Raw genomic sequence first — 16,763 nt, forward strand, 5'->3', positions numbered from 1 at the left:
TGACATCATTCTTATCTATGGAATAACAGATGGATAGGACTGGAGAGGTGAGGGATTCTGGGAGTGATGTCATCATGACATCATTCTTATCTATGGAATAACAGATGGATAGGACTGGGGAGGTGAGGGATTCTGGGAGTGATGTCATCATGAGGGATTCTGGGAGTGATGTCATCATGACATCATTCTTATCTATGGAATAACAGATGGATAGGACTGGGGAGGTGAGGGATTCTGGGAGTGATGTCATCATGACATCATTCTTATCTATGGAATAACAGATGGATAGGACTGGAGAGGTGAGGGATTCTGGGAGTGATGTCATCATGACATCATTCTTATCTATGGAATAACAGATGGATAGGACTGGGGAGGTGAGGGATTCTGGGAGTGATGTCATCATGACATCATTCTTATCTATGGAATAACAGATGGATAGGACTGGGGAGGTGAGGGATTCTGGGAGTGATGTCATCATGACATCATTCTTATCTATGGAATAACAGATGGATAGGACTGGAGAGGTGAGGGATTCTGGGAGTGATGTCATCATGACATCATTCTTATCTATGGAATAACAGATGGATAGGACTGGAGAGGTGAGGGATTCTGGGAATGGATGGAGTGATAGTAATGTGTCTCTCCATACACAGGATTACACAGTAGTGAAGAAGTCCTCTAGTGGGCGCTGTGGGGCCCCTGGGTGTGAAGGATGGGGAAGAACCCTGAGCCCAATCCCGAGGCCTCTGATACATGAGGAAATGGAGGAAGAGAAGATCCTAGAAGTCACCAACAAGATGGTGGAGCTGCTGAGTGGAGAGGTGAGACTGTGGCTGCTGGGATATTATACAGTAACACCACTGGAGGGGTGGGGGGGGATGACTGTGTGATCATTGTGTGTGTCAGGTTCCTATAAGGTGTCAGGACGTGGCGGTCTATTTCTCCATGGAGGAGTGGGAGTATGTAGAAGGACACAAGGATCAGTACAAGGATGTGATGCTGGAGGATCAGCAGCCCCTCCCATCAGCAGGTAATAGACAGGACTATATACACACCTCCTCTCTGTATTATCTGGATGGAAAGAATGAATTCAGTCTCTGTATGTGTTCCCTCCAGTCAGATCCAGTAAGAGAACAGCACCAGAGAGATGTCCCCGTCCTCTTCTTCATCAGGATCAGGATCAGGTAGATGGAGATGTTCCCTATGATCTGTACATCCCACCTGACTTCTCCTACTGTCTGATGACTTCTACAATATTTCTCTCACATCTTATGAATCAGGGGGAAGATGGGAACAATATTAATGCTCCAGAGACAGATGTGAGCAGTGATGAGCAGTATAAGGAAGAAATTACTACAAGGGAGGAACTGATCCATAGTAATGTAATGGACAAGATAGTAAAAGAAGAGGAGACAGATGACAGCAGTGATGAGCAGTATAAGGAGGACATCACTACAGGTAACCGCCCAGGTGAGTAGTGACCACTAAATGCAGAGAACAGTCACACCTTCTCCTCAGTCACCGGCTGTAACTATTCTGTGTGGAATATTATAAGCTCTGTGTCCTGTCAGTTTTCCAGCTATATAATCATTCAGCCTAAATTTTATAATACACCACAGTCCTGGCAGTACGCGTTGGGAAAATTTTTTAAAGAAATCACAAGCGGTTATGTAATATACTCACTTTTTTTTTTTTTTTTAAATCTATTTTTAACTGAATGTTATAGATCTGGTCAAACTGTGCTCCATGTTCCCTTTGTGCCGATATTTGGTCTTTTCTCTGTTTAAAACAAGAGACCAAACACAGTCCCAGCGCTCACAGACATGGCTCGGTAATGACTGACAGTAATGTTCAGCAAGCACTAAAATGCTTGAGTGCTTTTTACTAGAGTTAAGAATTTTTCAATGATTGAGTTCGTGACCCCTCATGACCTTTGACCATTATACTTAGTTTAGATCAGGGGTCCTCAACTGGCGGACCGCGGTCCAAACCCGGACCGCGGCGGCCAGCTGTCCGGACCCCGGCTGCGGCGCTGCTCCCTGTACAGAAAGTATCTATGAGCGCTCGTAACGAGCGCTCATAGATACCGAGCGGCAGCAGCGGCACTGACAGAGGGGAAGCCATTGGCTCCCTCCCTGTCAGTCACCTCTCACTGGCCGCAGCGGTCACAAGAGGCCGCGCTCCCTCTCTGGTGTCGGCGCTGAGTGACGTTCCTGCGCCGGCGGCCTCTAGTGACCGCTGCAGTGCGGCCACAGGAGGAAGAGAAGAGGACGCGCAGGACTTAGGTGAGTATAAGTGGTTTGGTTTTTTTTATACTATATGGGAGGGGGAGAACGCACAGGGGGGCTATATACAGGGGAGGGAGCACAGAGGGGCTATATACAGGGGGGGAGAGCACAGGGGGGCTATATACAGGGGGAGAGAGCACAGGGGGGGCTATATACAGGGGGAGAGAGCACAGGGGGGCTATATACAGGGGGAGAGAGCACAGGGGGGCTATATACAGGGGAGGGAGCACAGGGGGGCTATATACTGGGAGAGAGCACAGGGGGGCTATATACAGGGGGAGGGAGCACAGGGGGGCTATATACAGGGGGAGAGAGCACAGGTGGGGCTATATACAGGGGGAGAGAGCGCAGGGGGGCTATATACAGGGGAGAGAGCACAGGGGGCTATATACAGGGGAGAGAGCACAGGGGGGCTATATACAGGGGAGAGAGCACAGGTGGGGCTATATACAGGGGGAGAGAGCACAGGGGGGCTATATACAGGGGGAGAGAGCACAGGGGGAGAAAGCACAGGTGGGGCTATATACAGGGGGAGAGAGCACAGGTGGGGCTATATACAGGGGGAGAGAGCACAGGTGGGGCTGTATACAGGGGGAGAGAGCACAGGGAGGGCTATATACAGGGGGAGAGAGCACAGGTGGGGCTATATACAGGGGGAGAGAGCACAGGTGGGACTATATACAGGGGGAGAGAGCACAGGTGGGGCTATATACAGGGGGAGAGAGCACAGGTGGGGCTATATACAGGGGGAGAGAGCACAGGTGGGGCTATATACAGGGGGAGAGAGCACAGGGGGGGCTATATACAGGGGGAGAGAGCACAGGTGGGGCTATATACAGGGGGAGAGAGCACAGGTGGGGCTATATACAGGGGGAGAGAGCACAGGGGGAGAAAGCACATGTGGGGCTATATACAGGGGGAGACAGTACAAGGGGGCTATATACAGGGGGAGAGAGCACAGGAGGGGGGGCTATATACAGGGGGAGACAGTACAGGGGGGCTATATACAGGGGGAGAGAGCAAAGGGGGGCTATATACAGGGGGAGAGAGCACAGGGGGGGCTATATACAGGGGGAGAGAGCACAGGGGCAGAAAGCACAGGTGGGGCTATATACAGGGGGAGAGTGCACAGGGGGGCTTTATACAGAAGGAGAGCGCACAGGGGGGCTATATACTGGGAGAGAGCACAGGGGGGCTATATACTGGGAGAGAGCACAGGGGGGCTATATACTACAGGGGGAGAGTGCACAGGGGGCTATATACTACAGGGGGAGAGCGTACAGGGGGGCTATATACTACAGGGGGAGAGCACACAGGGGAGCTATATACTACTAAGGCAGTCACCCCCTGTGTACCTAATTTTAAAGGGCTGTGAGAGAGAAAATGATAGTTTTCCCACTAATAAGCAGCAATTCTGTATGTAAATAGTTCAACAACGTTTGTGTAAAGCAACAAAACCAAACAAAACAAAATCCTACTGATGTTCAGCTCGGACCTTCACCTGACAAAAGACCCCGGTAAGTGGACCTTCACTAAAAGTTGTTGAGTACCCCTGGTTTAGATGCAGGAAAGGCCTCCGACAAGACCTCATGGCCCTTTATTCCCACCACTATTCAGCGTAGACGGTTTGGCCCTATATTCTCCCAGTATATTATAGCTTCTACACAAACTGACGGCAACTCCAGATTAATACCGACTTAATACTTTTCCCTTCGACATCTTCACAGGAGCAACACAAGGTTGCCCCCTCTCTCCCTTCTCTTTAATCACTTCTTGATACCATCTCCAGTGAAAAGACGAGATAATTGTTTTCAGGTGCAAAACAATACAGACAAAGCCCCGAGCCGGCTTCTCCAGTCTCCGACCTGTAGCAGAAGAAGGGAGAGGCCTAAGCTAGCAGTCTTCTTCTAGGTCTCTGCAGGCTTGTGCTCTGGGCAGGGGGCTGGTGACCCGGGGTCTGTAGAGTCAGCGGCTTCTTCTTTGTCTTCTGTGCGGTCTAGCAGAGTCTCTTCACTTCTCTGGTCTCTGCAGAACAACAGGCGACCGACTGACTCTTCCTTTTATACTGTTTGGGAGAAAATTAGAACTTTCTAGTGGGTGGGGTGGAGTGAAGAAGCACGGTCTTAACAGATACAATGTTTCAACTTTAGTCTGCCAGAGACTTGTATTGAGTTTCCATACAGGTCTATGGGAATGACACAGCAGCTTCTTTCTAGACATAAACATTGAAAAGTTCATCATGTCTCGTTTTTTCCCTCCAAAACCTCAGCTCTGCACACCATCTCACAGCAACATTGGAAAACTACCATCTTCTAAGCTTCCTGTGTCATAGCTTGGCTTTATGTTAACCCCTTCAGAGTAAGGTGCAGGTACAGTGCAATTACAGTGAACATAACAAAAAGACCTTATATACCGAGAAAAGTTCAATACTATAAAACAGTACAAGTGTGCACAACAGAACAACACAGTGCAAGTTATCCCCTGAAAGTACAATAAAGTGAGATACTCATGGCCTCCCATTATAGTGAATGTCCGCAGGTGTCCATGATCACAGGTACCTTACTCCTGGATGCTACATTTGTCCCCCTGTATTTGTATGTGTATATTTACACTCATACACACACACACACACACACACACACTCATACCCACACTGTGCCCTCGCAGCAGCGTTATTGTCTTTTTACACACACAGATAAATTGCTTAATTTTTCATTTAGTGAACAAGAAGTGATGATTTTTGGAGTGGGGGTGGGGTTTGGGGGTTAACATCAATGTGTTCTGTGTTAGAGGAGAAAATTCCTTCACACTGACAGTATAGGCCCTGGACCAGCCAGAGGCCGGCTGGGTCGGTGTCGTCACTTACAGTGACCACGTGCACCACGTGACTTATGCAGAAAATGAGAGAAATTAAAGAAAAAACTGTTATCTGCCCACAGTAAAGCCTTGCTTGTTGGGGTCCAGCAGGTTAGTGGTGTGTAGGTGGTCAATAGTCCTATTTTCTCTCCTCAGCTTCACGACAGCACCACAGGACTCATGACGTACCCCAGGGACAAGAAACACAACACAAGAGATTAAAAGCCCCTCCCTTTCCCGTCTTCACCAGTGTTTTCCCTGTCCCTATTGGCAGGCACGAGAGGAAGGGGGTCTGTCGTGAAGCTGAGGGACCCCTGACCTGGAGGAGTTCTGCCATCTGGATCAATCGGGGTTTTTACATCCTTCCTTTCCCTGAACATTGACGGTTCCTCTGGGCTGCTGGGATGGGCCATTGGTCCTCTGGGAATGGCGTTGCACGCGCAAAGCTTGTGACGTCCTGTGAAGTCTATTGCTCCGGATGTGATCTCGGGAGATCTGTCTTGTGATACGAGGCCCAGTGAGTTTAATGATTATGCTCTTTGAACCCGCGGTTCATCTTAGTCTGTGATGTCTGAATACCTTCCCATCATGGACACAAATTCCGACAAGCCAGCTCAGTAGCAAACTGAAAGTGGGCTCCAGGCTTTGCTTCCTTGTTTATATGTTCTCCCATGGACTTTTGCACACTGGGTAATATGTATTCGTTGTTTCTGTGTGCTCTCCTTCGGAGCTCCCTGGGAGTGGTTCTGTATATTAGCACCTTATCACCATGGGAGATCCATAGTTCTTGTTCTATTCCTGTCACTATAAGTCACCAGGTGGTTTTGTATTATATATATCAAGTTGACTGTTTATCCTAGAAGACTAAGGAACCTGCCAAGAAGAAACCTAAGCCTTCTACTACTAGATGATGTTTTTCCGCAATTCTAGATTGCCTTCTACTACCAAAAGACATTTGTGCAGAATGGATCTCCGATATTATTAAGGAGGATAGAGCATCTTTTTTAAAGGATATCTGTAAAATGATGAAAGATGAAATTGTGGCAGCTATGCCTCCACCTCCGCCTGAGCCTAATCCTGCACCTCTTCCTCCACCACTACCACCTCCTCCTGAGCCTATAAAGCCTTCTGCTTTCCTGCAGTTACTATGTCAGAGGGATCTACTAGTCAAAGATCTAAAAGACGTAGGGTTTTGTCTTCCGAATGTGAATCTGGGCAGCTCTATGATTCCATTGCATATTCTTCAGCAGTCAGAGATTCAGGGAAAAAAAATAGAAATATTTTTTCAACTCAGATTGTACCTCTCCATTACTCAAAGTGGGGTGAGATACCACGCATAGATGCTTAAGTACTGTAGCTAAGGTAACGAAAAAACCTTTGGAAGATTCATCACAATTAACCCATTAAGGTCAAAGCCTATTTACGTTTTTGCGCTTTTGCTTATTCCATTTTAAGTTTAAAAGTCCATAGCGCTTGCATTTTTTCACCTAGAGACGTATATGAGCGCTTATTTTTTGCGAAACCAATTGTACTTTGCAATGACAGGCATTATTTTTCCATAACATATGCTGCGAAACCGGAAAAAAATCATTTGCGCTGTCAAATTGTAAAAAAAAACAAATTTGTTTTGATTTCGGGGAGTTTTGCATTTACGCTGTCCGTCCTATGGTAAAACTGACTTGTTATGCATGTTCCTCAAGTCGTTACGATTACTATGATATATAACATGTATAACTTATATTGTATCTGATGGCCTGTAAAAAATTCAAACCATTGTTAACAAATATACGTTCCTTAAAATCGCTCCCTTCCCAGGCTTATAGCGCTTTTATCCTTTGGTCTATGGGGCTGTGTGGGTGTAAGTTTTTGCGCCATGATGAGTTCTTTCTATCGGTACCTTGATTGCGCATATACGACTTTTTGATCGTTTTTTATTACATTTTTTCTGGATTTGATGCGACCAAAAATGCACAATTTTGCACTTTGGGATTTTTTTGCGCTGATGCCGTTTACCGTGTGAGATCAGGAATGTGATTAATTAATAGTTCGGGCGATTACGCGCGCGGCGATACTAAATATGTTTATTTATTAATTTATATTTATAAAATGGGAAAAGGGGGGTGATTTGGACTTTTATTAGGGGAGGGGATTTTTTATTAATAAAAACACTTTTTTACTTTTTTTTTTACTGTAACTAGAAGCCCCCCTGGGGGACTTGTATATAGACAGCACTGATCTCTCATAGAGATCAATGCTGTGTATATATACAGCAAAGATCAATTAGATCGGTCATAGATTACTATGGCCTGCTGCAGGCCATAGCAATCTATTGCCGAGCCGGGATCAGCGTCATTCCGACGCTGAGGCCCGGCACGGGCAGAAGAACGGATCTCCCCCCCCCGCGATCGCATCGCGGGGGGGAGATCCGTCCCACTAGACACCAGGGATGTGTTTACCTGAGCCCCTAAGTGCAGCTGTCAGGTTTGACAGCTGCACTTAGAGGCTTAATTAGCCGGCGCGGCAACGGGACCCGCGCCGGCTAATAGAGGCACTGCCCGGCTGCACGTGTCAGCCGGGATCAGCGCCGTTCAGAGCGGCACCATGACGTATCAGATACGTCATGGGTCGCTAAGGGGTTAAAAGACCCTATGGATAGGAAGGCAGAAAGCCTCCTTAAAAAAATTTGGGAGACAGTATCCTTCAATGGATGGACTCTCCTGTCATTCTCTATGGGTGTTGGACTCATCTCTCAGCGCGCGCGCCGGGCTGCAGCGGCTGAAATCTTCATCACCCGACCACCTCCAGAAGCAGGCCCCGCGGGATTAGGTGAGTATAGGGGGCTCTGACAGGTTCCCTTTAAAGAATAACATTGCTACAAAGTGTATTATAAGAGTAATGCATGTTTGGATTAACCAATTAGAGGAGCATCTCGGAGACGAGCCGTGAGAGCAAATTCTTGTTTCTTTTCCACTCTTAAAAGATGCAATTGCCTTCTTAGCAGATTTTTCTGCAGAGTCTGTTCGCATAGCAGTGAAAGACGGGGCCTTAACCAATTCAGCCAGGAGAGGCTTGTGGCTAAAAAAAATGGTCAGGTGACAATATCTCGAAGCCTAAGCTCTGCGATATCTCATTTGAAGGGAAATACGTCTTTGGGTCAGCCCCGGATAAAATCCTGGGAAAATCTGCAGATAAGAAAAAATTTCTACCAGAGGGGAAACCAGTGAAGAAAAAAGAACCATACCAGTAACCCAGATTCCAGGATAACACCCTTGGTGAGAAGATCTTTAAAGTGGTGGCTTCAGACCAACAAAGGGGTTTCCTGGAATCCACACCCTAAAATACTAGTGTACACAGATGCCAGAAAATTAGGGATCCAGATGGGATCTCTATTATTTCAGGGAACATGGCCTCCGCAGATGACAAACATGTCTTCCAACTATCAAGAACTAAAGGCCGTGCAGATGTTATTTCTTCAAGCCAAGCATACATTAAAGAATGCACATGTTCACGTGTTATAAGACAACATGTCAGCTATAATCCCATCTAAGGCGCCAGGGCATCTCAAAGGGGACTTCATTGCAGTCCCTATCGGACAAGATTTTCAACTGGGCAGAAGAAAACATCAGATCTGTCTGCTACCAACTCAAGGGAACAACGAATATTCTAGCAGGAACATCATAGATCCAGGCGAGTGGTTTCTGAACGCCATTTTCAATCAGGTCACCTCCCACTAGGGAGTACTAGAGATAGACCTGTTCACTACAAGGAACAACCGGAAAGTGGACATCTTTTTCTCATTAAATCTGAAAGGTCGAGCAGTGGATGCTCTAGCCCAGCCTTGGTCCTTTCACCGAGCCTATGGGCTTCTACCGATTCCTTTAATCCTGAAGGTACTACAGAAAATCTTAACAGAAAGGACCACTGTAATTGTCTCCAATTTGGCCGTAGAGGTTGGTTTGGTGTTCTTCAAAAGTTAGCGAGGTAGCCCATGGTCTATCTCCCTCTACCTTCTACATCAGGGTCCAGAATATCATCCAGACCCAGCTCATCTTCATCTTTCTGCCTAGATCCTCAAAAGTCCATCCTTAAGAATAGCGGACTTTCAGGTGCATTGATTTCCACGATGATGAAAAGCAGGAAAGCAGTCACAGCAAACATAAATTTGCAGTTGTAGAAAGTTTTGCAACACCTCAAATTCTGGACTTCGTGCAGGCAGGTTTGGTGAAAGATCTTAAACCTGCTATCCTTAAAGTTCAAGTTTCTGCTTTATCCGCTATGTATGATACCAACCTAGCCGACCATCGCCAATCAAGAGATTTATAAGAGAGGCATCAAGAATTAATCCTACCATAAGAAATATTCATCCGCTTGGGATTTAAATGTAGTCTTGGAAGGTCTTTCTAGATCTTCGTTTGAACCTCTTTCAGATGCTCCTTTGAGACTACCCTCCTTTGAGATTGTTTTCTTAGTAGCTATCTCCTCAGCAAGGCAAATAAGTGAGCTCCAGGCTCTAACCATAGCCTGTCCCTACTGTGTCATACCTAAGTTGGTTTCAGATTACCACCGATCAGAAGACATCATTCTTCCATCTTTTTGTAAAAAATCCAAAGAATGACCTGGAAGAAAAGATCCATACTCTGGATGTCCGAATATCCGTCCTGCGATATCTAGACGTCTGTTAACCTTGGAGAAAAGATCAACATTTTTTTATTCAATTCCAGGAATGTAATAAAGGCAAAAAGTCTCCAAGTGTCCTGGTAAGATGGATTAGAGGAGCTATCATTGAGGCCTATAATTTACCATCTCCCTTATTGATTAGAGCTCACGCTACTAGATCCATTTCTACATCCTGGGCTGAAAGAGCTTCAACTTCCATAGAACCAATATGTAAAATATGGACATCACAACATTCACTCGCCATTACAGACTTCAGCTTTAGAGCAGGGAAGACCTAGCCTTCAGGAGGAAGGTTCTATAAGCTGTGGTCCCTCCCTAAGGTAAATGTTGGCAATCTCCTGTGGTGCCGCCGTGAAGCTGAGGAGAGTTAATGAGAATTAGCCCTACTGGTAAGCCGACTACCAGAGTGGTCACCACCGACCCACCAGAGTGCTAGAAATGTAGTTCAAATACACTGGTGAAGGCGGGAAGGGGAGGAGCTTTTAACCTCTTGTGTCGTGTTTCCTGTCCCTAGAGTACATCATGACTCCTGTGTTGCCGTTGTGAAGCTTTTGGAGTAATCTGTTTACTGGTAGGACTAATCCTAATTTTTTTTATTCGAGAAGAGTTTTCATTATTTTTACTACTAAGGACGTCATCTCCCCGGCCTCCAGCTTCTAGATTCTTCTCCCTGACACTTACTGTGGATGGGAACAGATCTGATCATTCTTATTATGTTACATAAAAAAGAGTAACTTTCCATGTCTGCAATATGTTTAAGCTTCTATTACTGGGAAATAAGAGAAATGCTGTTTTCTCCTTTGCAGATGATTCTACCAGGAGCTCAGGGGGACATCAGATCTCCTCAGAGGATCATATCACACAAGATACATATGAGGAGCCGTCCACTATCCCAGATACACCCTCAGCCCCTCACAGCAAAGATCTCTCATCTCATCCTGTTATACAAGTCCCATCTTCTGCTCCATCACAGCAAGCTGACATTTACAGAGAAGACGATGAACATCAAAGAGAAAATACAGGAAAGATTCAGTTTTCATATTTACAACGTGAACAACGCTTTACTAACAAAACATATCGTAGAGGGGAGAAGGCAGTTTCATGTTCAGATTGTGGGAAATGTTTTAATCAGAAATCAAATCTTCTTCGCCATCAAAGAATTCACACACAGGAGAAGCCATTTTCATGTTCTGAATGTGGAAAATGTTTTATGGTGAAATCAAATCTTGTTGACCATCATAGAAATCACACAGGGGAGAAGCCATTTTCATGTTCAGAATGTGGAAAATGTTTTAGTGTAAAATCAAATCTTGTTGACCATAAGAGAACTCACACAGGAGAGAAGGCATTTTCATGTTCAGAATGTGGGAAAGGCTTTACACAGAAATCAAATCTTGCTAAACATCAAAGAATTCACACAGATGAGAAGCCATTTTCATGTTCAGGTTGTGGAAAATGTTTTACTGAAAAATCTAATCTTGTTAAACATCAAAGAATTCACACAGAAGAGAAGCTATTTTCATATTCAAAAAATTTTTAAAAATCACAATTTAAGTCAGTCATCCAATTTCTGCCATAGACAGCTGTGGACAGCTGTGGCGTATCAGTGGCGTAACATCAGTTTTCTCCCAGGAAAGCAGTGGATATTGGTAAATGAGCGACATAAAGTGACACTATCTCCAAGGACAACAGTGGACACCAGCCGCATTAAATAAATTTTTCTCCTTGGACACTAGACAGCAGTGGACGTTGGTGAGTCAGCGGTGTATACTTACCTCTTCTCTATGGACATCGGTGGATTGGCAGCGTAAAGTGGTACTTTCTCCTAGGACACCAGTAGAAAGCGCCAGCACTCTGACTCTCTTCGACACACACTAGGACACACTAAGGTGGCAGCAGGAGCACTCAGACTTTCTGCGACCCTGAAGGGCCAAGCACAAACAGTTGACGGTGGTAGCTGGACTTACCTTTTTATATAAAGCCCCCACTGAAATTTCACTCTTTTTTTTTTTAAACTATACTACGACTATTGAGTCCAATTTGCCATCCAACTGCCACAGAATGTTAATGAAAAGCTGGTCAATTTGGATAGATTCAAATAGCCCAAAAAATAACAACCCGCAAAAGAGAAATATTTATGATTTGTACACCAGTGAGTAGGTGCAGATTCGCCCCTTCTCCCTGGCGTAAGCCTCCCATGCGCTCCGCTCGCCTGATGGGCGGGCAGGCGGAGTTTGCAGGGGTGTGATGAGGCGGGGAGAAGGCGTGGCCTCCTCCTGCGCCTCATTTATCATGACTTACTACTGCTCGCAGGCGCAAATTATGACGCAAATCTACACCTGCTGGAAGCAGGTGTAAATTTGGTTAGCCGGGCGCAGATTCACTGAGGCATACGCCTGTTAGTGAATCCTGCCGAGAAAAAGGGGAGGAGCTTAATATAAGACCGGCGTCCTTGTACGCCGGTCTTCATAAATCCCCCCCCCCCCCCTTTAATGTATTAACTAAAAGAGTGGTAAATTTTCCTACAACCATAAGTTGTAAAATAATTTCCCACACCACTGTATTTTCTTAAACACCTCTCCCCCCCCCCACACACACCACACAAAAAATAAAATTGGTGTAAAGAATGTGTTTCAAAACCTTGTTGAATCTAGAACTCTGACATTTTCCACGACACACACACATATCAAGGTTACTGATTGGACAAAGTGCAACTGACACAACCCATGCGTCATCTTTTGGGGTCTCTAAGCTGTCTCCAGCTTAAATAAACAGGGAAGGGAAATACCCCTGATGGGATATGAGAGTGACCCTCCCACCTTCGCTTTGGTTACTCACTGAAGAAATTTTCAGGTGTAAAACAATACAGGCAAACCCCCGAGCCGGGGGAAAAGATCAGCATGTCTGTTTTTTCCCTTCAAAACCTCATCTCTGCACACTATCTCACAGCAACAGCAGAAAACTACCGGCTTCTAAGCTTCCTGTGTCATAGCTTGGCTTTATATTAACCCCTTCAGAGTATGGTGCAGGTACAGTGCAATTACAGTGAACATAACAAAAAGACCTTATATACAGAGCAAAGTTCAATACTATAAACCAGTACAAGTGTGCACAACAGAACAACACAGTGCAAGTTATCCCCTGAAAGTACAATAAAGTGAGATAGTGATGGCCTTCCATTATAGTGAATGTCCGCAGGTGTCCATGATCACAGGTACATTACTCCTGGGCGCTACATTTGTCCCCTGTATGTATATGTGTATACACTCACCAGCCACTTTATTAGGTACACCTGTCCAACTGCCTGTTACCACTTAATTTCTAATCAGCCAATCACATGGCGGCAACTCAGTGCATTTAGGCATGTAGACATGGTCAAGACAATCTCCTGCAGTTCAAACCGAGCATCACTATGGGGAAGAAAGGTGATTTGAGTGCCTTTGAACGTGGCATGGTTGTTGGTGCCAGAAGGGCTGGTCTGAGTATTTCAGAAACTGCTGATCTACTGGGATTTTCACGCACAACCATCTCTGGGTTTACAGAGAATGGTCCGAAAAAGAAAAAACATCCAGTGAGCGGCAGTTCTGTGGGCGGAAATGCCTTGTTGATGCCAGAGGTCAGAGGAGAATGCGCAGACTGGTTCGAGCTGATAGAAAGGCAACAGTGACTCAAATAGACAACCGTCAAATAGACAACCAAGGTAGGCAGAAGAGCATCTCTGAACGCACAGTACGTCGAACTTTGAGGCAGATGGGCTACAGCAGCAGAAGACCACACCGGGTGCCACTCCTTTCAGCTAAGAACAGGAAACTGAGGCTACAATTTGCACAAGCTCATCGAGTTCACTGTACTCAAATGGCCTCCACAGTCACCAGATCTCAATCCAATAGAGCATCTTTGGGATGTGGTGGAACGGGAGATTCGCATCATGGATGTGCAGCCGACAAATCTGCGGCAACTGTGTGATGCCATCATGTCAATATGGACCAAAATCTCTGAGGAAGCTTCCAGCACCTTGTTGTATCTATGCCACGAAGAATTGAGGCAGTTCTGAAGGCAAAAGGGGGTCCAACCTGTTACTAGCATGGTGTACCTAATAAAGTGGCCGGTGAGTGTATATACACTCACACACACACACTGAGCCCTCCGGGCAGCGTTATTCACTTATTTAGTGAAAGAAAAGTGATGATTTTTAGTTTTAACCGATTTAACCGCATTTAAACGAGAAGATAAATCGCTATTAAACGTTTATAATGTGATAATAATTACAATCGTAAATGCAGTTGTATATATTCTGTGAATATCCGTAATTGTGTTTGTATCTATATACTGTGATCGACGAGCGTTTATACTGAAAGACTAGAGAACGATTAACAATGATTTTGTGGTCGGCCCAAAAGATACGATCGACGACATGAAAGCAAATATTCGTTTGTAGTCTTGATCATTGCCGCATTTACACCAGAAGATTATCGCTTAAATTTCATGTTTTTTTGCACAATAATCAGGCCGTGTAAAAGGCCCTTTACATAAGATACTACTCAGGTTACAGCGCTGTTTCGAGTGACTGCAATTCCAATTTCTGCTCCCCAAGGCTCATATGCAGGAAGGGAGGAGGACCGAGCAGCAGCCGACACAGACAGGTCCATACTATTCCAGCTGAATACTGCTTCTGTAATATGCACTGAGTATCGCAAGTAGTCAGGAATTTTCCTTACGGGGGGGGGGGGGGGGGGGGGCAGTGTTTTCTGTGTTCGAGGTGAAACCTGCACACTGTCAGTATAGGCCCTAGACTGGGAAGTCGCTGTGCCATCCCTTGTTCAGGGAGGGTGATCCAGAGAGCTGTTTGGAAAGGCTCTGACCACTTAAAAAGGACGTATGTAGCCAGAGGCCGGCCGGGTCGGTGACGTCACTGCACCACGTGACTTATGCAGAAAATGAGAGAAGAGGCCGTGATCTGCTCCCAGTAACGCCATGCTGGTAGGGGTCCTGCAGGTTATCGGTATGTAGGGGGTCAATAGTCCTATTATTTATTTGAGAAGAGTTTCCATTACTTTTACTACTAGGGACGTCATCTCACCGGCCTCCAGCTTCTAGATTCTTCTCCCTGACACTTCCTGTGGATGGGAACAGATCTGATCATTCTTATTATGTTACATAAAAAAGAGTAACTTTCCATGTCTGCAATATGTTTAAGCTTCTATTACTGGGAAATAAGAGAAATTGTGTTTTCTCCTTTGCAGATGATTCTACCAGGAGCTCAGGGGGACATCAGATCTCCTCAGAGGATCATATCACACAAGATACATATGAGGAGCCGTCCACTATCCCAGATACACCCTCAGCCCCTCACAGCAAAGATCTCTCATCTCATCCTGTTATACAAGTCCCATCTTCTGATCCATCACAGCAAGCTGACATTTACAGAAAAGACGATGAACATCAAAGAGAAAATACAGGAAAGCCTCAGTTTTCATATTTACAACATGAAAAATGTTTCACTCACAAAAAATATCTTACAGGGAAGAAGTCATTATCATGTTCAGAATGTGGGAAATGTTTTACTCAGACATCAAGTCTTGTTGACCATCAAAGAACACACACAGGGGAGAAGCCATTTTCATGTTCCGAATGTGGTAAAGGTTTTGCTCAGAAATCAAATCTTCTTCGCCATCAAAGAACTCACACAGGGGAGAAACCATTTTCATGTTCTGAATGTGGAAAATGTTTTATAGTGAAATCAGGTCTTGTTGATCATCAAAGAACTCACACAGGGGAGAAGCCATTTTCATGTTCAGAATGTGGAAAATGTTTTACTGTGAAATCAAATCTTGCTGACCATAAGAGAACTCACACAGGGGAGAAGCCATTTTCATGTTCAGAATGTGGGAAATGTTTTACTGAAAAATCAAGGCTTCTTTCGCATCGAAAAATTCACTCACAGGAGAAGGCATTTTCATGTTCAGAATGTGGGAAATGTTTTACTCTGAAATCAAATCTTGTTAAACATCAAAGAATTCACGCAGAAGAGAAGCCGTTTTCATGTTCAGATTGTGGGAAATTTTTTACTCTGAAATCAAATCTTGTTAAACACCAAAGAATTCACACAAAAGAGAAGCCATTTTCATGTTCAGATTGTGGGAAATGTTTTACAGAAAAATCAAATCTTGTTAAACATCAAAGAATTCACAAAGAAGAGAAGCCATTTTCATGTTCAGATTGTGGGAAGTGTTTTACTCGTAAATCAAATCTTTGTTCACATCAAAGAACCCACAAAAGAAAATAGCCAGTTCTATGTTCAGAATGTGGGGAGTGTTTTTCAGAAATCCTGTCTTTTTTAAAAAAAAATCTGAGAACTTACACAGGAGAGGAGTAATTTTTATGTTCAGAATGTAGTAAATGCTGTCAAAGAAAACCAGAACTTGTTAAACATCAAATAACTCATATGAACGATGTCGTTTTTCATTCAATAAATGTTGAAAGTCTTTTAATTACAACACAAATTGTCAAACTTCAGAGGATGCACACAGGGGAAAAGTCATTTTTTTTTTTTTTCATATTTAAAAGAGTTTTATTGTAAATTCAAAGAAAGAAGTACAAGTACAAAGAATCAAAGCAGGAGATACAGCCATGACATAAACATAAACAATGTCCAGGAAGTTGATCCCGCTCCCACGAGGGGAACGGAGTTCGTGGTGAACTAAGGGCCTGTACAACTAAACAGGAAACAACAACCGTAATCAAAATTATGAACCACCGTAACGGCTAAGAAGCATAGACCTATTTGCTTAGGCAGGAGGGATAAAGCCGACAGGCTCAACACAAGTATAAATCACGTGTATAGAGAGCAATACATAGATCAGTCATATTGGAAAGGAGAATACAGTGAACCAAACAAGAGCAAGAAAAGAAGGGGGACAAAAAGTAGGAAGGGTGGGAGTA

The 16,763-nt window shown here is 44.7% G+C and overlaps 4 protein-coding genes across 5 annotated transcripts in view; 3 read left to right on the forward strand and 1 right to left on the reverse strand.

Annotated features, from left to right (window-relative positions):
- The window catches only part of LOC138786591 (oocyte zinc finger protein XlCOF7.1-like), a 496,490-nt gene that overhangs the window by 242,358 nt on the left and 237,369 nt on the right, over positions 1-16,763 (reverse strand). The gene's annotated exons all lie outside the window — the stretch shown is intronic.
- Positions 1,090-16,763, forward strand: part of LOC138786766 (gastrula zinc finger protein XlCGF26.1-like) — a 223,792-nt gene continuing 208,118 nt past the window's right edge. Inside the window, exon 1 of one of the 2 annotated variants that reach the window (XM_069963804.1) lies at positions 1,090-1,184. Coding sequence is in view for 1 of the 2 variants with exons in the window: in XM_069963801.1 (XP_069819902.1) it covers positions 1,242-1,470 (229 nt within the window). In the remaining variant the exon portion in view is untranslated. Of the gene's footprint in view, positions 1,185-1,239; positions 1,471-16,763 lie in introns of those variants that run through there. The other variant, XM_069963801.1, reaches the window with a different exon arrangement.
- The window catches only part of LOC138787576 (zinc finger protein 585A-like), a 32,589-nt gene continuing 25,987 nt past the window's right edge, over positions 10,162-16,763 (forward strand). Inside the window, exons 1-2 of the mRNA XM_069964922.1 lie at positions 10,162-11,333; positions 11,558-11,573. Coding sequence (XP_069821023.1) covers positions 10,573-11,333; positions 11,558-11,573 — 777 coding nt within the window. The 5' untranslated portion in view covers positions 10,162-10,572. The remainder of the gene's footprint in view (positions 11,334-11,557; positions 11,574-16,763) is intronic.
- Positions 14,990-16,361, forward strand: LOC138786789 (zinc finger protein OZF-like). The gene has a single exon (XM_069963842.1). It carries the CDS (start codon positions 15,010-15,012, stop codon positions 16,105-16,107), a length of 1,098 nt encoding a protein of 365 aa, XP_069819943.1. The 5' UTR covers positions 14,990-15,009; the 3' UTR covers positions 16,108-16,361.

Source organism: Dendropsophus ebraccatus, chromosome 3 (genome assembly GCF_027789765.1).
Source record: "Dendropsophus ebraccatus isolate aDenEbr1 chromosome 3, aDenEbr1.pat, whole genome shotgun sequence".
In the NCBI taxonomy this organism is placed as follows: domain Eukaryota; kingdom Metazoa; phylum Chordata; class Amphibia; order Anura; family Hylidae; genus Dendropsophus; species Dendropsophus ebraccatus.